Source organism: Delphinus delphis, chromosome 13 (genome assembly GCF_949987515.2).
Source record: "Delphinus delphis chromosome 13, mDelDel1.2, whole genome shotgun sequence".
In the NCBI taxonomy this organism is placed as follows: domain Eukaryota; kingdom Metazoa; phylum Chordata; class Mammalia; order Artiodactyla; family Delphinidae; genus Delphinus; species Delphinus delphis.
This window is the reverse complement of record NC_082695.1, coordinates 23,368,812-23,388,904: the sequence shown is the minus strand read 5'-3', so window position 1 is coordinate 23,388,904 and position 20,093 is coordinate 23,368,812. Positions and strand designations below refer to the sequence as shown.

At 47.7% G+C, this 20,093-nt stretch overlaps 1 protein-coding gene across 3 annotated transcripts in view; it reads left to right on the top strand.

Annotated features, from left to right (window-relative positions):
* MORC2 (MORC family CW-type zinc finger 2) overlaps positions 1-8,994 on the top strand; it is a 40,448-nt gene extending 31,454 nt beyond the window's left edge. The window contains exons 18-27 of one of the 3 annotated variants that reach the window (XM_060028350.1): positions 724-798; positions 884-1,264; positions 1,817-1,948; positions 2,375-2,429; positions 2,834-2,975; positions 3,077-3,304; positions 3,396-3,489; positions 6,892-7,080; positions 7,172-7,264; positions 8,358-8,994. In XM_060028350.1, the coding sequence (XP_059884333.1) occupies positions 724-798; positions 884-1,264; positions 1,817-1,948; positions 2,375-2,429; positions 2,834-2,975; positions 3,077-3,304; positions 3,396-3,489; positions 6,892-7,080; positions 7,172-7,264; positions 8,358-8,426 (1,458 nt within the window). In that variant the 3' untranslated portion in view covers positions 8,427-8,994. The remainder of the gene's footprint in view (positions 1-723; positions 799-883; positions 1,265-1,816; positions 1,949-2,374; positions 2,430-2,833; positions 2,976-3,076; positions 3,305-3,395; positions 3,490-6,891; positions 7,081-7,171; positions 7,265-8,357) is intronic. The other 2 variants (XM_060028352.1, XM_060028351.1) reach the window with 2 other exon arrangements.
* The last annotated feature ends 11,099 nt before the right edge of the window (positions 8,995-20,093 follow it).

Sequence of the window (20,093 nt, the reverse complement as noted above, 5' to 3'; positions counted from 1 at the left end):
TTTTCCAGAAGTGAATTTGAAAGAGTAAAAGGATTTTTAAAATTCTATGTTTTCTTTAAATAACTATTTCCAAATTATTCTCCAGAAGATGTATTATGTTTTGTTTTTTACTAGCAGTACATTTATTTTTAAATGTTTTTGCAAATTTGATAAGCAAAGATACACATCTTAAATTTGAATTTCATATTTCTAAAATTGAACAACTTTTTCGTGTGTTTCTTTTAGAACTGCTTATTGTTCTCTTATATTACTGTTGTTTTAAATTTTTTTCTTAATTGACTAGTCAGGTTTTTTTAGATATATGTGTGGTATCAACCGTTTATCGTATTTATTACAAAAGCCTTTCCCTTTCTGACTTCTGCACAGGCAGATGCTCTCATTGTATGCATGCCTCCCTGTCTGCCAATTCCCACCTGTCCTTTCCAGCTTTGGCCTTTAGGGATCTCCAACCTTTTTGGCTTGTTTTATAGGAATTTAGTCTACTGACACTTTTCCCCAGTCTCTCAATTGCTGGATTAATCATATAGAATCCTGTAATTTGCTGGTAGTTTAGTGTTTGTGAATTTTTGTCTTCTCAGTGAGAATGGGAGGCTTGTAATAGTAGGACTGTGGCCCAGGGGTTCTTTTTTATTTGCCCACTGTCCCAGACTGTGGCGCTCCAAAAAGAGTTTGCTTGAATGTACCAGATACGCAAACGACCTCCTCATCATGTTTACCCTGCAGAAAACCACACCCATCCGCTCCCAAGCTGACCTGAAGAAATTGCCCTTGGAAGTGACCACCAGACCTTCCACTGAGGTAAAGCCCAGGGATAGGGGCAGGGCTTTTCCTCAGGTGTCTCATGCTGGGATCCATGTTGTCACTCTCTCTGGGCCTCTTTCAGGAACCTGCACGTAGACCTCAGCGTCCTCGGTCACCTCCTTTACCTGCTGTGATCAGGAATGCCCCGAGCAGACCCCCTTCCCTGCAGGCTCCCAGACCAGCCAGCCAGCCCCGAAAGGCTCCTATTATTAGCAGTGTCCCAAAGCCTCCTGCCTCGACAGCACGGGAGGAGGCCAGTACTTCCAGGCTGCTCCAGCCTCCTGAGGTGCCCCGAAAGCCTGCCAACACTCCAGTCAAGACTGCATCCCGGCCCGCCCCTCCCGTGCAGCCACCATCACCATCTCTGCTGCCCAACTCCAAGAGCCCTCGGGAGGTCCCTGCCCCCCGAGCCATCAAGACTCCAGTGGTCAAGAAGCCGGAGCCGCCCAGTAAACTCTCCCTGGTGAGATGCTCCTCCTTCTCCAGCCCTGCCCACAGTGGTATAGGAATGGAGGGGGCAGCGTTGACTGCATGGGGGGCGGTGGGGGGTGGAGAAGCCTCAGTGGAGATCAGCCTTCCGTGCTGCCCCTGCAGAGGAGGAGTCTGATAGCTGAAGGCACTCATGGGGGGCACAGAGCTTGCTGGTTCCCTGTCCAGGGAGCTCTTTGGTGCCCCCACCAAGGTTTGGTCCTCCACAGACTTGAGTCGCCTTCACTGGCTTCTCACGCGGTGGGCAGAGGTTGCAATCTGGTGACAGCCTTGGTGGGCTGCAGCAGTGGTTGGCGTGGTTCAGTGGGGAATGAACTGAGAGGCTCCCCTGTGACAGCTCTGAGCAAAGGTCCTCGTGGGTGTAGAGGCCGGGGGTTGCTGTGTCCCTAGTACTGTTGGGAGCCCAGCCCTGGCGGGGACTGAGACCCACAGACCCCTTTCTGAATGGATCCTTTAGGCCAGATGGGATCTTCCAGCACCTGAGGGTCTGCCAGGGTCCCTCATGTTCCCGCTTCTCTTGCTGTAGGCCACTCCTGGTCGGAAGCGGAGTCTTGGGGTCTCTGATGAGGAAGAAGCCGAGGAAGAGGCTGAGAGGAGGAAAGAGAGGTCCAAGCGGGGCAAGTTTGCCGTGAAGGAGGAAAAAAAGGACTTGAATGAGGTAGGTTCTCAGCATTCTCCCTCCCCAGGGTCTCCACCCGCCACCTGCAGTCTGTGACACGAGCCTTTCAGAAGCCTAGTCCATCTCTGAAGGACACTCAGTCACACAGACGACTAGAAACACGGTACCTGGTAGGATCTTGAGTGAGACTGGCTTGTGGCTCTACTCACAGGCTTGAGGTGACACCGACACAGATGTACTTCCGTGTCTGTGACGTTCTGCCCCTATGCCTGCTCTCTTGTTTTCTGACGTTTTTGGAGGCAGGTGTGTACGTACTGAGATAATGGTTGAGAGAGTGGCTCTCAGTGAGGCCTGGGGATTTAAACAGCCGCACAAGACGACATGAGATGATGGCTTATGACCCTGGGTGGACAGTCTGTTCTTTAGGGGCACTGGCGGTGCCTCTCACAGACTCTGTTCTTGCAGCTCTCAGACAGTGCTGGGGAAGAGGACCCAGCTGACCTCAAGAGCGCTCAGAAAGGTGAGTTTAGGGAGGTGCCCAGAGCCTGTGGGGAAGTGGGAAGGGGGCCCCTTGCCAGCAGCACCGTATTCCGAAGGCCCATGGAGGCTTTCCTGGCTCCTGGCTCTCAAGCAACAGTGGTTTCAAGTCTAATTCTGAGAAGAATGCTGAGGCTAGCACGCCCTCGTGTTTATTTTTAGTATCAGTTCCTTAGTGTTCACCGCTGGCAGTTACCATGCTGCTCTGCGGCACTCTCATGACAGTTGGGGAAGGAGACCAGAGTGGCTGGGCTCCATGTCCCTGGCATAGTGGCGTCAAGCTCCTAGGGGTTCTTGTCCCTGTGAACCTGGGATGACCTTTCTCAAGGTGGTCCTGGCTGGGTCGGGGGCTCTAGTCTAGTTTTCTAACTCCATCTGCACTCTCAGATAAAGGGCTGCACGTGGAGGTGCGTGTGAACAGGGAGTGGTACACAGGCCGTGTCACAGCCGTGGAGTTGGGCAAGAACGTGGTGCGGTGGAAGGTGAAGTTTGACTATGTGCCCACGGACACGACACCAAGAGACCGCTGGTAATGCCCCTTCTAGGAGGCTGGGTTGACAGAGTTGGGCGGGGCAGGCAGCCCATCCTGGGAGCCTGGGACACGTGACACAAACACTGGGTCCTCCCTAGGGTGGAGAAAGGCAGTGAGGATGTGCGGTTGATGAAGCCCCCTTCCCCGGAGTATCAGAGCCCGGACACGCAGCAGGAGGGCGGGGAGGAGGAGGAGGAGGCGGCAGTGGCTCAGCAGGCTGTAGCCATGGCAGAACCCTCCACCTCAGACTGCATTCGCATTGAGCCCGACACCACCGCCCCGAGCACCAACCACGAGACCATTGACCTCCTCGTCCAGATCCTTCGGTGCGTTGTCGTCCTGCTCCGGGGTCAGCGCTGGTTCTCCACTAGCGCTGTGCCATTCTGATTTCCAGTCTCCACCTTCTTTCTTGTTTAGGAATTGTTTACGGTACTTCCTGCCTCCGAGTTTCCCCATCTCTAAGAAGGAGCTGAGTGCTATGAATTCAGATGAGCTAATATCGTTTCCTCTGGTGAGTCTGCCCAGCCTTTGGTTTTTGACTCTGCACGCCCCCCTTGGTGCTTGTTGTGATTGTCAGCTCTCAGCTGTGTGCGCCTTTCCCCGCTTGGCCAGCTTCCCTTTCATCTGCTGAGGGAAGGGAAGAGGGGACTTTACATTGTGGAAAAAGAAGCTGCTCAGCCGGAAGACTGGTGTGCAGCTGGTGAGATGCTGGGGTGGAGTGGAATCCTCGCTTAGGGACAGGCCCGGTGTGACTTGTGTGGAGTATGTCCCTTTTCCTCTGTCAAGGCAGGAAACAGTAAAGAGCTTAGGTTCAAAGTGCCGGAAACGTGACTCTCGGAGGTATAGGGAAGCTCCGAGGTATAGGGAAGCTCGTGGTGTGTGGAGATAAGCGTGGGATCTTATTTAGCAAATGCAGATGCAGTGCCTCAGTGCTGGAGCCTCCAAGTGGCTTAAGAGTCAGTAGAGACTGAATTTTTAGCAGGTACCTAGACATGAGGCTGAGAGCAGTAAGTGCTCTGCAAGGTGGGTGGGAAGGCTGGGGCAGCCTCTGGGAGGGGGAGAGAGTGACCAGGGCTAAAGAAAATGTGGGTTTGGGCGAGTGTTTGTAGAAGTGACGGGAAGTGTTTGAGGCAGAGGGACTGTTGTGAACAAAGGCTCAGGGATGCAAGGGCAGGTGGGGGCCAGGGCAGTGGTCTCTGTGGTGAGCACTCAGGGAGAAGGGCCCTCAGAGCCAGGATAGGAGGCATCGGGGGCACCCCCCTGAGGTGCAGTGGCTTAAACTTTGTATGAAATGGAGGCCCAGCTAAAGGTTTGAGCGGATGGAATTGTCGACTTGAACCATGTCTGGGGCAGGGGTCAAGAGGCTTATTCTGTAGAGGCCAGTTAGCAAGTATTTTCAGCTTTATGGGCTGTAAGGTCTCTGTGGCAACTATTCAGCTCTGCCGTTACAGTGTGGAAGCTGCCATAAGACCATATGCAAAGGAATGGACGTGGCTGAGGTCTAGTAATGCTTTGTTTACAAAAACAGGTGGCAGGCTGATTTGGTCACAGGCAGTGAGTAGTCTGTTGACCCTGCCCCTAAGAGGGTAACTCTGGTTCTGGGAAGGAGGGTGGATGGGAGACACAGGGACAGGGAAGCTGGTCTAATGGTAATAGGTCAGGGAGGGGGGATGGGAGCTCTGACAGGTGAAGGGGCCGTGTCAGGGGTCCTTCTTTGACTGAAGGCAGGTGATGGTGAGGAGGCAGAGGTCACGTGCTTCCCTGTCTCTCAGGCCTGTGGGAATTGGAGGTTGATGACAAAGCTGTTAACTGGGAGAGAAGCAGGGTGAGGGTGAGGAAGACGAGTTGTGATTTGACTTGGGCTGGAAGTACCAGCACTTCATTTCTGGTGATGTCCAGTGGATAGGACACTGGAGATTGGGGCTGGCACTTGGGAGGGGCGGGAAGGGCAGGGCTGGAGATGGGGATTGGGAGTCATCCACATCAAGAGGATGTTTCTGCTGTAGGAATAGCTTAAGTTTTCTAGGGAGGAGTTTCTGGAGAGGACAACTGGAATTGAAACTGCAGGGTTAATATGTTTAAGATGGCAGGCCCTCGTGGGCAGTTGTATGCTTGATAAAGTTTGCCAGAGAGGAAAACATGGAGTTTTGTCTCCATTCTACTTTAAAAAAGGGAAATGAGGCTAGGAGCTGAAGAAACCCAGGGGCAGAGAGGTGAACAGTCTGTCTTAATAGAGCCCAGATTTGAACCCAGAACAACTTGTTAGGCCAAGGGTCTTGCTCCCCTGCGAGATGAGGGGGCACTGCACCCTGGGGAAGCTAGAAGGTGCAGAACTCATGGTGGCTTCACAGAAAGCTGCTACACCTCAGCGCTTACCCTTGTTCAGGCTGCAGGCATCCTCTGCAGATCCCAGGAACAAACAGCTGATCGGCCTGGTATGTTTGTTGCTTTTGGCTTAAAGTTGTTGCCAAAGTCAGAGTAAAGCCTGGGTGCAGTGGGATCTTTGCAGTGGCCCTGACCGCTCAGACCAAAGCACAGTCAGTAGGAGCATCTGAGCCTAAAATAGTCTGTTGGCTTATGCCTGTAAAGGGAGGTGTACCACTAATGCATCATTTTAATAGCCACCTAAGTGAAATGCCTAAAATAACTCAAACTTTAATTTTTTTTAACGTTCGGGACACAACAAGAGTCTAATGTTCATTGTATCCTTGTCAGTTTGTAAATGACCGTCCTTTTGCTCATCATGCTGGACTAGGAGTTCCAGACCGTCAGGGGTCCTGCAAATACTAGATTAAAAAAAAAAAAAAAATATATATATATATATATATATATATATACACACTTTAAAAGTAACGTAACTGCCTGTGAATCTTTAATGGCCTAAAAGTGGAAAAAAAATTAAAATGAATACAAATCATAGTTAGGCTTAAGACATTGTGTATTACATTTTAATACTTTTGGCACCTGCTTGAACATTTATTTTTGCGGTGCCAAGTGATAATTATTTTTTGTGCAGAATTTGAAGTTTCTGTTGCCATCTTGATTTACTGGGATAGTATTCTAGATTGTAAACAATTAAATAGTTCTAACACGTTTTAAAAACAGCAGTTTTTAGCCGTTCAGTGCTAGGTAGTTCATACATCTTCACAGAAGTAAATAAATGCTAGAGTTGGCGAGACTGCAGTTGTTAGCCAGGACCTGCTGGTCATGGGTTTGTGTTCATCAGCATGGCCTCATCATTCACATTGGTGATTTATGAGTAAATCATAATGTTATAACTTCGAAATTAAACATAAAGAGTTATTACCCAGATTGTTTTTTATACTGAGATTCCATGTAACTTTCATTTGAAACAAGTGTTCTGCTACTTTCTAAAAGTTTGATAAAGCCCCATGTCTAGAGAAAGTGCTAGTTAACATTACTGCCCCACCCCCGGGAAGTTTCAGGTACTCAGGGAAGATGGTGAAAAGCTCTGATGCTGTATAAACATACTACACAAACCTGGAGGAATCTGTTGTTGATAGGTGCTTGATAAAATCTTGTGGAAGAGAACTTTTGATCTTGACATTGTTGGTTGTGACTTGGAAGTGGTTTGCTCAAAGTGCTGTTGTGCACTTAGAAAGGTGAATGGTGAGAATCATCCCTCACATTTACTCAACGGCTGGCAGTCTGCCAGAGCACTTTGGTACGTGCTTCATGTGTGATCCTGTCTTCGTCCTCGTGGCAGCCCTGTGAGGTGGACGTCGAGGTCTTTCTTCTCTGGAGCTAGAGAGATCACTTGCTTCTGGGTCCGGCATCCCTTCAGACTGAGCTTCCTTGTGCTGAGCCAGTTGGGGACACCAGTGCCCATCTAGAAGGGCACTGGGGACCCTCGTGAGCTCATGCACTCACCCACCAGCTCCTCTCCCAACAGAAAGAGTACTTCAAGCAGTATGAAGTGGGGCTCCAGAACCTGTGCCATTCCTACCAGAGCCGCGCCGACTCGCGGGCCAAGGCCTCCGAGGAGAGCCTGCGTACCTCCGAGAGAAAGCTCCGCGAGACAGAGGAGAAGCTGCAGAAGCTGAGGACCAACATCGTGGCGCTCCTGCAAAAGGTGCAGGAGGTGAGCCAGGCAGCCCTCTCATTGTAGCGGACCACCTGGTGTCTCGGGGTGGGGGCTTGGGCACCTCCTGCTCCCTTCTCCCCACTCACAGGAATCTGTGGTTCCAACCCTGGCTGCACAGCATCCTGACCAGGAGGGCTGGAGGTGGTGCGGCTGCCTGGGCCTCATCCCAGCCAGACCCACGGTATCAGACTTTTGCCCTTGTTTAGACATTCTGATATACAACCTGGTTTGAGAACCCTCCAAGTCATAAAACAGAAAAACATTCTCAATTTTCCAGATGACGCCCAGATGGGATTAGGTAGCCCAGAAGCAGGGAGTGCCCTGTAGGGTCTCAGCCCTTTATCCAGGCAGTAAACATTGAGGACAACTGCTCTGTGCCTGTCCTGGGGACCTTTGGTGAAGCAGACAGGCAAGATAGGGGTCCTGCTCTCATAGCCCAACAAGTGGAGGAGACAGAACTACTGTTGGCGGGAAGTGCTGTGAAGTAAATATGAGAGAGACAGAAAACAGGGATGCCGCTTTACTAGGGTGTGCAGGGGAAGCCTCTCTGAGGAGGTACTTGAGCTGAGGGCAGAATCAGTCACACAGGAGTGGGATGTGAGAGCTCTGGGGAGAGGGAAGAGCAGGGCCTGAGGCCCAAGGCAGGGAGATGTGGGCGATAGAAGAAGCAGGGCCCTGTACCAGGTGGGAAGTCTCTGGAGGGTGTGGCACTAAGACGTTTGCAATCTAAGACATTTACTCTGGTTGGTTGTAGGAGGGCCTGGAGGGGGTGGAGGTTAGAATCCGGGACTCCAGTGAGGAGGTTCCCACAGTTGTCTGGGTGAGAGATTCTGGCAGCCTGAACCTTGGATGGTGACAGTAAGGAGGGAGAGAAGTGGGCAGATTTGTTGTAACGTCTTGAGGGAAGAGGAGGAAACAAGGGTGATGGTTGTGGTTTGTCTGAGCCCCTGGGTGGAGGGGAGGCGGTGGTGGCCTGTACCAAGATGGAGCAACTCGGGGTGGGTGGTGCCGTTGAGCTGTTGGATGTTTTGAGTCTGAGAAGCCTGCAGCATGGCTAAGGCAAGCCGGGAACTTGGGGTAGAGGCAGGGTAGGAGCAAGAAATCTGGGCGTCATCTGTGCACAGAGGAGGGAGTGGGCGGATGATAAGAAGGGACAAGGCCTGACAGCCAGGGTGGAGGGGCGAGAGGAAGGGGCACGGGCTGCAAAAAGGATGGGGAGGCGGGCCCCCCACCACCTTGTGGCCCCCGGCTGACCCTGCACTGCTCTGTTCCAGGATATAGACATTAACACAGATGACGAGCTGGATGCCTACATCGAGGACCTGATCACCAAGGGGGACTAAGAGGCCTGGAGCCAGAGATCAGCTCCCCTGCCCCTCAAGGCAGAGCTCCTGGGGGTGGAGTTTCATTTATGGGTTGATGGACTTACCTTGGTTTGACTCACATGGGATATTTGTGCTTTTGGAGGGAAAGAGACTCTGATTCTTTGAATCTTCCTCCCTACGTTTATAAATATTTATTTTTTAAAAGAAACAAGATGCTGTGCCTGCTGTGAGACCATACATTTTTTTTGGTGACTCTTGGGCAGAGAACAGAAGCAGGATGCCAAGTCTGAGCTGCTTCTCTTGGCTCCTGGCTCCTCAAGATGTGGTGAATCCAGTGCTGTTTGGAAGTTGGGGAGGCTCCAGGGGCAAGACTGGGGGAGGGGCAGGGCCCCCCAGGCTGGTGCTCCCCCAGGATCTCCAATCCAGGGGATCCCCACAGGGCCATGGTCAGGAGGAGGCTCAGCGCTGAGCAGCTCCCTGTCTCGTGGCTGCTCCTTCAGGTTGGGGATGTGAGTGGTGGCCCAAGTGGTCCATCTTGGCTGTGGCACCGTCCAGACAGCTTGGGGAAGAAAGATCCTCCTGTTCAACTTCCCCATCCACCACCTAAGTTCTCCCTGCTGGAGAACTAACAGTGGACAATGAGGTTTCCTGCCTCAAAAACTTGAGTGGACAGATCCGACTCTGGTCAGACTGCTGACCCGGGTAACACACTGAATGTTTGAATTCCAAAGGATTCCTTTTACGAAAGGACCATGTGTGTGAAGGAGCCCCTGTGCTGGTTGGTGGCGGCCTCGTCTGTGGGTGTGGCAGGGTCCTAGGGAGCACACCTTCCTCAATGGTCCCGGCCATCTGGAGAGCCTGGCGCTGCTTTTTCTCTTACTGCGTCCCCCCTGTCTGGCCCCACCAGGCCCAGTCAAGGTCCCTGCTTTGGGGCAGATGGGAGGAGGGGGTCACTGAGCCACAGGGACTCCAGAGGTGGCTCTGCAGGAAGCACACCATGTCTTCCTTCCCGCCTGGTCACAGCCTCATACAGCTGTGTCCCTCAACTTCTCAGGGTCAAAGACAAAGGCAAGAGTTGCTGAATTTTCTCTTTAATGGCCATTGGAAAAATTCTGGTTTGATTTCTCCCAACTCTCTTCATCCCCCTTTATTTGGGGACTGGGTTTTCTGAAGGCACAAGAACTATGGTCTTGTGCCACTGGTCTGCAATTCAGACCTCTCGGTGTGTTTCCAGCATCTACCCACCTCTGGTCAGCAGTGGCCACATGCTGCCCTGTGAAGACTCCAGTAGCCTGGGAAGTGCTGGCGAGGGAGGCAGGCCCCATGGGAATCGGAGGTCTTTACCCACTTGTGCACGTGGCCAGAAGCACCTGTGACTTGTGGGTTTGGGACTTCTCCAAACCACATCCCTGGGCAAGGGCTCTTTGGGGGAAATACCACTCAGAGAGGCCCTGACCTCTTCCTCTGAAGATTCGCGAAGAGTCTTAGGGCTTCTTGAGCTGGTGGTTCCTCTCCTGTCCAGCTCGCTCTTTTCATCACAGGCAGCATATGGTCCATTTTTGTCCCCAAACCTGCTGTTTTAATCTAAGTGCAAGCTGGTTCTGCATTTTTACTAGAGGGTAATACTCAAGTTTTTTATTTACATACCTGTAATCGAAATGCAATACTATAAACTTTCACTGGTGAGACTCCTGAACTGTCTGTTTTCTTCTCTTAGTAAAATCCAGCACCTTCCTCCTCTTCATTCTTTCCACCACTGTGGCTTTAAACTGTCTTCAGATTCTTCCTCATCTCCACCACCTTGTCTTATGTCTTCACTCTCCTGGACACCCATAGAAACTGAAATACTGAATTTCTTAAACATTTTAGCTTCAACTTCTGGGCGTTCCCACTTTGCTGTTTAAATCCAGCCACAGCTGTGCTGAATGCAGCCTGCTTCCAGGCAGAGCTCCTTCCATTCTGGGTGGGAAGATAAGATGCAGGGGTTCCTCCCCCTTCCTTGTCCTGGATAACTAACCTGCTTGAAATTGTCTAAAACTTGGGAGAAGAAGATGGTCTGGTGGGGCTGTGGCAGGAAGGTCCTGAGTTCAAGGCGGCAAGAAGGTGAATGAGTGCAGCGACCCTTGTTTTTAAGGAGTGGGAGGGATGGGGACTTTTCGTGTTTTGTTTTTTTTCTCCAAGTGATACATGCATATGGTAAAAATTCAAACAGTACGAAAGGCTGGACCATGAAAAGCAAGGCTCCCTCCTCCCCACCCCCCCACCCCCAATGCTCACTTTCCCTGGAAGGAGTATCCGTCCTGAGCACACTACACATCTACTGTCTGTTTCTGCCTGTTTCTCACTTAGTAAATCTTGGGACTTGTTTCTGAAGCGCTCACATGGATCTACTTTATTCTCCTGAACAACCACATAGCATTTCATCGTCTTGGATGTACTGTCATTTAGTGGTCCCATTTATAGAGATTTTGGTTTTTAATGTTTATGAAAAGTGCTGTGATGAGTGTGTGTGGGTATACATGTGTACTTAATCGTTAACTCAGATCTGGGTTTATACAGGGTTAAGATCCAAAGAGAGAAACGGCTGTTAGATGGTGGATGCATTAAAAATTCTAAGATACATTCCAGAAAAGACTTCCCAATTTCAACTCCCACCAACAGTATATTCCTTGCCCCCCACCCCCACTTGCCTGGCTGTAGTCTCTTCCATCTGAACTGTTTACTAATCTGAAAGGTGAAAAGTGATGGATTTTTGAGTTGGTTTGAATTAATTTACGTGAGATTGAACATCTTTGTTGGCCGGTTGTGTTTCTCTCTGGGACACAGCTGTAGTTCTGAGTCTTGGGGTAGGGACTTTGTAAATCAGATGAAAAACAAGGGGCAAGTCCTCAGGGAAATGTTCACCTTATATCACCCCTCAGCCCCTAAGTGTCCCATGGATTTAGCATTACAAACCCCACATCAATACTGTATTACTACGTCAGGACAAGGGTTTGACATTGTTTACCAAAGGAAGGCATAGGTTAATAGGCTGAGAGAAACTTCTCTGCTTCCTCCTGTGAGTGGCACTGCTTTTTGGCTCCTCTTGTTGGGTCTAGTTCCCCTTGAAAGACATGACTGTCTTTTAGACCCGTGGTTCAAGCAGCACTGGGCAAGCACTCACAGCTCTACAGACCAATCTGTGTTAAGACTGATAGAGCTCAAACTTCTTTCCCTTTTACACAGAACACAAGATTTGGTCTGAGCGGGCCGTGCCTCCACTGGCTACTCGTCCCCGATGTAAGGCTGTCCTGCATCTGGGCCAGGCTGTAAGGGACCCGCTGGCAGTTGCCTAGATGCCTGAAACATCCTCAAAATTCCACTGGAGGATTCTGCCCTTTGCTGGAGATGGAACCTCTGAGGCTTCCTTTGGAATGGCCACATTGCTCTTGGTTCCTGAGAAGGTGGACAGCCAGCTTGGCCACGGGAGGCAGAGCTACAAAAGAACATGCGTTCTCTGCTGCCATGTTTGAGGCCTCCAACTGTCCTCAGCACTGCTGGGGGCACCCTCTCCATAGTGAGCAAGACACAGACTGGACAGAGGAAGGGCCTGGCGAGGGACAATCCCACTCAGGAATGAGCCCAAATGTTGCCAAGCCTGTTTTTCAGTCTGGCAGTTTTCATGGCAGTAACTTGGAATGTGCCAGGCCCAACTAGGACCCCTGGTGGATCCTGCATAAATTTCCTTTTTTCAGCTCACAAGGCTTCAGACAAATCACTGCCCATCCTGGGTCCCCTTTTCTTCCTCTAAAATAAAGGCGCTGGATGACAGTAGAGGTTTTCTGGCTTACTAAGTTGTAGTTCTCCACCAGAAATTTATCCAGAGGCCCATATAGACGGTTGGAATGGGGCCCCAAAGCCCTTGCTGCCCTGACCCCTTATCTTTGCTTACAAGATTCACTGGCCCCACCTGCTGCCTGTAGGCCTTCCACGACCTACTCATTGGCCCTTGTGGGGTGTTACCCTATGGCCTTTTGGCCTCCGAGGTGAGGAGGGCGGGTCTTCCATCCAGCCATCTTCGGTCCGCAAAGCAGGTTGCCCCTGCTACTTCTTGGGGCTCGGGCTTTCTCAGCTTCCAGCCAGGGCCTGGAGATAGGGGAGCCCATGCCACTGAGGCCAACCTGGACCAGGGACAGGGGAAGGGTCTGACAGACACATCCCTCCTTTCTTGTCCCCTCTGGACTCTGCTGAGATGCTTCCACGGGACTCTCTGGGGCCACTTCCTGCCCGAGCAACTGCAGTTCTCGGGAAGCTGTGGGCAGCTCTAACCCACAACTTTGAATTTACGGTCCTTTCTTCCCCACTTCTTACTCTGTTTAAGCTCTGGGTTCTCACTCCCCTACCCAGTTCCCCACCATTTAAGCCAGTCTGGCACTAGCCGGGTTTGGGGGCGCTGCGATGCGAGAACCCCTAATTGTCAGAAGGAAGAGTTTTGAGTTCCTTACGCTAAATCATCAGCTACCATAACACAGCACAAGCCCGGGGACTGGCTGCAAACTCTCACCTGGCCCAGAGGACACGTCCAGGACCCGGCCCTCGGCCCTCTCTCTCCGGAGGCTCTGGGGGTGTCCAACGCTCAGTCCCATCCGGGCGCCTGCCTTCTCCCAGGTCGCCAACGGTTGCGGGAGGCGGAGATCACCCCTCCCACCCTCCTCCAGACCCTCAAGGCAGGCGCTCAATGGCGCCTGCGCGGTGCAGCGGCCTGGCACGTGTTCTGCGCCCAGCGCATGCGCCTGGGAACGTCACGAGCCTGCCTACGTGCCCGAGCCCGGGTGGGCGGGCGTCCGAGCCTCAGACGGCGTGAGGGTAGGGAGTTGTGAGCAAATCCGGCTGTACAAGGCACGCCCGGGGCCCCGCTTGGGGACGGAGGCCTCGAGGGTCCCACATCCTAGGGCCAGCGGAGGGAAGGCCTAGGGGATCCAGTGTCCGGCTCAGACCCCAAGCAGAGAAGTGGGGAATTTTTTCCGCTGGAGTCTGCGTATTAAGCCCGGGCACAGGTGAAACCTTTTACCCGGTAGTTTTCCAACTTTTTGTGGTCACTACAGGAGACTTTTTGGTATAGATGTCCTTGATGGTGTGGTGCTTTTACGTCTGCAAGATAGAGGACTTGGGAAGGAAGCTGCATGTGTTTTTTTGTTTTTTGTTTTTTTTTGCGGTACGCGGGCCTCTCACAGCTGTGGCCTCTCGCGTTGCGGAGCACAGGCTCCAGAAGCGCAGGCTCAGCGGCCATGGCTCACGGGCCCAGCTGCTCCGCGGCATGTGGGATCCTCCCGGACCGGGGCACAAACCCGTATCCCCTGCATCGGCAGGCGGACTCTCAACCACTGCGCCACCAGGGAAGCCCGAAGCTGCATGATTTACATTTTGAAATACCCTTTCCAGGTAATTTCCCCTGAAGGTCCAGACCGCTGACTCTCGGGACCTGAGGCCTCTTGCGTTTCACGACCTCGGCTCACAACTTGCTTTTCTGCTGGTTTGTCTGTCCTTGGCCTAGTTTATGGTGTTTCTTGAAAGGTTTTGGGGTTTCCTATCATGTTTAAGAAAGTCCTTCCCCCTCTACTCACCTGCAAACATTCTCTTGCATTTTGTTGCACTGTATTAAAGTTTTTTGTGTCAACCTCCACTCCCTGTGGGAAATATTTTAGTATCTGCGGTTAGGCAGGAGTCAGACTTTGGTTTTGGTTTTTCCAGATGGAAATTCACTTATGCCACCTCCGTTTCTTAAACGAACCACCTAGGTCATTATTTATATTCATTCTATTTGGTTTTGGACCTGTTGGGCTTGAGATGACCCTTACATATGTCAAGGGAGACAGTCTGTTACCAGCTGGACAGGCGATTCCGACGCGAGGGGTGAGGTCCTAGCTGAAACTACTTTGGGGGCGTCATTAGCATCTAGATGGATCAATCTCCCTCGCTGTTTTTCTTATTAAAATAGTTTTCCAGGCTATTCTTAGAATTTCTTCTCTCATGAAATTTAAAATCACGTAATCCAATTCTCTCCTGTCCCTGCCCGCCTCCACAACAAGTTCCATTGGGATTTAAATTATAATTGCATTAAATTTAGATGTAAGTTATGGGAGAGTTGACATTTTTATGATTTTAAATCTCCCTAGACGATACAAAATGGTTTTACATTTGTTTGACTCCTTTTAGATCTTCCAATAAGATTTTATTTCTTCATATGGGTTATGTAACTTTCTCATTTTATTCCTGTTTTATATTATTTGTCACTATTGTGAATGGAATTTTCCCCCCATCTCTATTCCTGATTATTAATATATAGAAAAGCAAATTGTTTAATATAATTTATTTTCTATCTTATAAACTCTGGTAGTTTTCAAAATAAACTTGTATTTTTAGATAAAATGTGCAAATTTGCCAGTATGCTAGTTTTAATTGCTGAACCTCTGAAACAGTGTTGAGTAATTAATTATCCAGGTCTTTTTTCTGATGAGGATGGAAATCCACATGTTAGGGTTGAGCAGAATATTGTCTGTTGGTTTTCGTGACTGGTCTTTAAAGTGTGGAAAGAGTTTTTTCTGTTTTTGTTGATGCTGTTGTCTTGTTTTTTAAACTTGGGGCTTCTGGGATGAAGCCGTGGCTGCCAGTCTTGTCTGAGTTGAGCACCAGGGGGCACCAGTTACACAGAATGAAATGTGGGTTGTGAGGCCCCCATCCCCATCTCCCATCGTCAAATGCCTTTCAGCATCTATTGATAAAATCATATGGGGTTTTTCTCCTTTAAGCTACTGTTTTAGCGATTATTCTTATTAGGTATTGAGCAGCTACAAAAGAATACTGTATAAAATATTTATAAGGGGGCTCCCCTGGTGGCGCAGTGGTTGAGAGTCCACCTGCTGATGCAGGGGACACGGGTTCGTGCCCCGGTCCGGGAAGATCCCACATGACGCGGAGCTGGATCGGCTGGACCCGTGAGCCATGGCCGCTGAGCCTGCGCGTCCGGAGCCTGTGCTCCGCAACGGGAGAGGCCACAGCAGTGAGAGGCCTGCGTACCGCAAAAAAAAAAAAAAAAAAAAAAAAAAATATATATATATATATGGTAAGAAAAATATGCAGTGTACATCCATCACCTGGTTTAGGAAAACACATTATTATTAGTTTATAATCCCTGTGTGCCCCTCCTGGGTCCTTTCCCCTTTCTTCCTTGCTCAGCGGTAACCACAAACCTGAATTCTGTGTTTATCTTTTCTTTGCTCTTCTTATACTTTTACCATGTTGGTTTGTATTTCTAAATAATTGCTTTGTTTTGCCTGTTTTTTTTTTTTTTTCCCCAGCACGCGGGCCTCTCACTGCTGTGGCCTCTCCTGTCGCGGAGCACAGGCTCCGTACACGCAGGCTCAGTGGCCATGGCTCACGGGCCCAGCCGCTCCGCGGCATGTGGGATCTTTCCGGACTGGGGCACGAACCCGTGTCCCCTGCATCGGCAGGCGGACTCTCAACCACTGCGCCACCAGGGAAGCCCTGTTTTTGAACTTAAATGGACATAACTTTTTTTAAAAAATACATTATTTATTTAGTTTTGGCTGCGTTGCGTCTTTGTTGTTGCACGCGGGCTTTCTCTAGTTGCGGTGAGTGGGCTTCTCATGGCGATGGCTTGTCTTTGTTGTGGAGCACAGGCTCTAGGCACGCAGGCTTCAATAGTTGTGGCATGCAGGGGCTCAGTAGTTGTGGTTCGTGAGCTCTAGAGCACAGGTTCGGAAGTTGTGGCGCACGGGCTTAGTTGCTCTGTGGCATGTGGAATCTTCCCGGACCAGGGCTCCAACCCGTGTCGCCTGCATTGGCAGGCGGATTCGTTACCACTCTGCCACCAGGAAGTCCCAGACATAACATTTTATTTACTATTCTGCAATTTGTTTTCTTTTCAATATTATGTTCCAGAAATTTACTCATGTTGTTGAGTGTAGCTGTAATTTATTCATCTTCACTAGTGTATCGTAGTGCTGAATATTATACAGTAATAAAAACAAATTACACCTACAGTGGAACATACCACAGTTTTAAAAATCCATGTCTCTAACTGGCATTTGGGTTGTTTCTAGCTTTTTGCTATTACAGTACATCTGTGGACATTCATGTTTATGTCTCCTGTTACATGCATAATCCTTGGAGACTTGCTGCATCATAGGCCATGCCCATTTCAACTTTACTAGATAATGCCAAATTCTTTTCAGAAGCAGTTGTATCAATTTACATGCCCATTGGCATTAAGTGCTTCATTCCTCTACTTCCTCACCTACACTTGATATTGCTAGACTTGATTTGTTTTTTGCCAGTCTGAAGGGTGTGTAGTGTTATCTCATTATGGTTTAATTTGCATTAACCTGATGTCTAATGTGGTTGAGCATCTTTTCATGTCTATTGACTGTTTGAATTTCTTCTTTGATAAAGTGTTCAATACTTTTTCCCATTTTTCTACTCGTCTTTTTATTGATTTGTATTTTTGTATATTCTAGATGCAAGATCCTTGTAAGTTATCTGTGTTGCAAAAATCTTCCACTCTTTGGCATACTTTTTTTTAACTCTCTTTTTGTAGTCTTTTGATGAGACGTTCTTAATTTTTTTTTTAAATTTTCTTGAATGAGGTCTCTTAGTTGTGGCAGGCGGGCTCCTTAGTTGTGGCACGTGGGTTCATTAGTTGCAGCTTGTAGGCTCCTTAGCTGTAGCATGTGGGCTCCTTAGTTGTGACACATGGGCTCCTTAGTTGAGGCTCACTGGCTCCTTAGTTGAGGCTCACTGGCTCCTTAGTTGTGGCATGCAAACTCTTAGGTTCAGCATGCATGTGGGATCTAGTTCCCCGAGCAGGGATCGAACATGGGCCCCCGGAGCACAGAATCTTATCCACTGTGCCACCAGGGAAGTCCCTCTTAATTTTAATATAGACTAATTTATCAGTCTTTTACTGTTTGCATTTTTTGTAACTTATTTAAGAAATCCTTCCCTATCCTGAGGTCATGACGATACTGTTTTGTATTGTCTTCTAAAGTGTTTATAGTTTTGTCTTTCACATATAGACCTTTAATCCACCTGAAATTGCCTTTTGTGTATGGTATGAGGTAGAGCTCCAGTTCCTTCCTGATTGTCCTTACACCCCTTATTGAAAAGTCTTACCTTTCTCATTAATCTACAGTGCAACCTCTCTTGTATATCGAATGTTCATATATGTATGAATCTGTTTCTGAATTTTTATTCAGTTACATTTGTTGTTTCTCTATGCCAATACCACACTGATTTATTTATTATAGTTTTACAATAAGTTTTGATATCTAATAGAGCTGGTCTTGCCACTTTTTCTGCTTCAAGAGTGTCTTGACTATTCTTGGTCCTTTGCATTTCCATATAAATTTTAGAATCATTTTATCAAGCTCCATGAGAAAAGCTATAGGGGTTTCATTGGAATTGATTGTATGTCATCAGTTTGAGAAGAATTGATATCTTTATAAGCCTTCCAAACCATGAAGATGGTATAACTCTCCATTAATTTAGATCTTTCTTTAGTGTCTTTCAAGAAAGTATTGTGATTTTCCCTTCAGAAGTCTTGTATGTCCTTTGTTACTATGTATGTACCTATGGTATATCCTAGGTATCTGATGATTTTTGATGCTACTGTAAATAATAGTTTTTAAAACTTTATTTCCTCACAGTTTGTTGCTAGTAAATAAAAACGTAATTGATTTTTATATATTGATGATTCTATTTTATCTTTAGATTCTTTTGGATTTTCTATGATACATCATCTGGGAGCAATGATAATTTTGCCAGTTCTCATACCTCATATATTTTTCTTGCCTTGTTGCATTGGCTAGGACTGCCAATACAGTGTTGAATGTAAAGGGTAAAAATGGGTATCTTTTGTTCTCTATCTCACAGAGAAAGCTTTTTTCCCCTTTGGTAGATATCATTCATCAGATTAAGGAAGTTTCTTTCTATTCCTATTTTTAAGCATTTTTTTCCTTTTAAATATCATTGATGCATGTTGAATTTTTTCTCAAGTGTTTTCTGCATCCATTGAGATGACCATTCAGTGTTCTCCTTTAATTTGTTAACATGGTGAATTACATTGGTTAGTTTTTCATAGGCTAAACCTTGCACTTCTGGAGTGATTATAATTTTTCTATATTGCTAATTCGTTAATATTTTGTTTTGAATTGTACCAGCATGTGAGTGACACTAGTTTGTGATTTTCCTTTCTTATACTGTCCTTGTTAGGTTTTGGTGACCAGGTTATACTAGCCTCAAGAAATGAGTTGGGGAGTATCCCTCTTGTGATAGTTTCTGTAAGGTTGGTTAGTCCTTGGTCAGTTGTGTCTGGAGTTTTGTGTGTATATGTGTGGGGAGATTTTTTAACTGACTGAATTTTTAAAAGGTTATAATACTATTCAGGTTTTTCTAATTTTTGAGTCAGTTTTAAGTTTTATTTTTCTAGAATTTTATCTCAGTTTTCAAAGATGTTGTTACAGAGTTATTCACAATACCCTTAAAATATCTGTAGCATCTCTATGTCCTCTTTTCATTCCAAATATTGTTTTTTGGGTTCATCCATTTCCTCCTTCCATTTTCCTTATCATTAAAGTTTGTCAGTTTTAGTTTTTCCAAGAATCAACCTCAGCTTTCTTGGTCCTTTCTATTATGTTTGTTTTCTCTTTCATTAATTTCTGATCTTCATTTCCTTATGTGTCCTTTGGGTTTATCCTAATGTTCATTTTCCTACTCAAATTGGATGTTTAGCTCATTATTTAGCCTTTATTCTTTTACAACATGAGCTTTTAGGCTATAAATTTCCTTCTAAGTACAGCTTTATCTATGTCCTATAAGTTTAGGTATATAATATTTTAATTTTTAATTGTATTTTCTGATTTTTGATTTCTTCTTTGATCCATGAGTTATTTTAAAAGCATATATCTTTTTTTTTTTTTGCGTTACGCGGGCCTCTCACCATTGTGGCCTCTCCTGCTGCAGAGCAGAGGCTCCGGACGTGCAGGCTCAGCAGCTATGGCTCACGGGCCCAGCTGCTCCGTGGCATGTGGGATCCTCCTGGACCAGGGCACGAACCCATGTCCCCTGCGTTGGTAGGCGGACTCTCAACCACTGTGCCACCAGGGAAGCCCTAAAAGCATATTTCTTAATGTTCAAACGTGGTTGCTTTTTCTAATTATCTTTTCGTTATTGATTTTGAACTTTCATTGTGATCTGAGAATGTGGTCTGTATGCCAGTCCTTTGAAATTTGCTGAGGCTTGACAACTGGCCCAAGTATGTGGCTAATATTCATAAATGTTCTGTGTGCATTTCAGAAATATGTATTTTGCAGTTATGTGTAATTCCCTGTATGTGCCTGTTACCAGATGTTAATTGTGTTGTTTGAACCCTTGCTGATATTTTTGGTCTGTCTGAGCTCTCATTACTGGGAGAGAGATGTTAAAATCTTCCATTATGATTGTGGATTTATCTATTTCTCCTTCTGATTGTGTCCATTTTACTTTATTTTGAGATATTACTAGGTGCCTGTGAGTTTTAGAACTCTATGAATTTTACTTTTTATCATTATAAAGTGGCTTTTTAAATTTTCTACCCTTGATCATAGCCAAAAGGCCAAGAAGTGATTGCTTTTTTTATTTTCTGAAAGT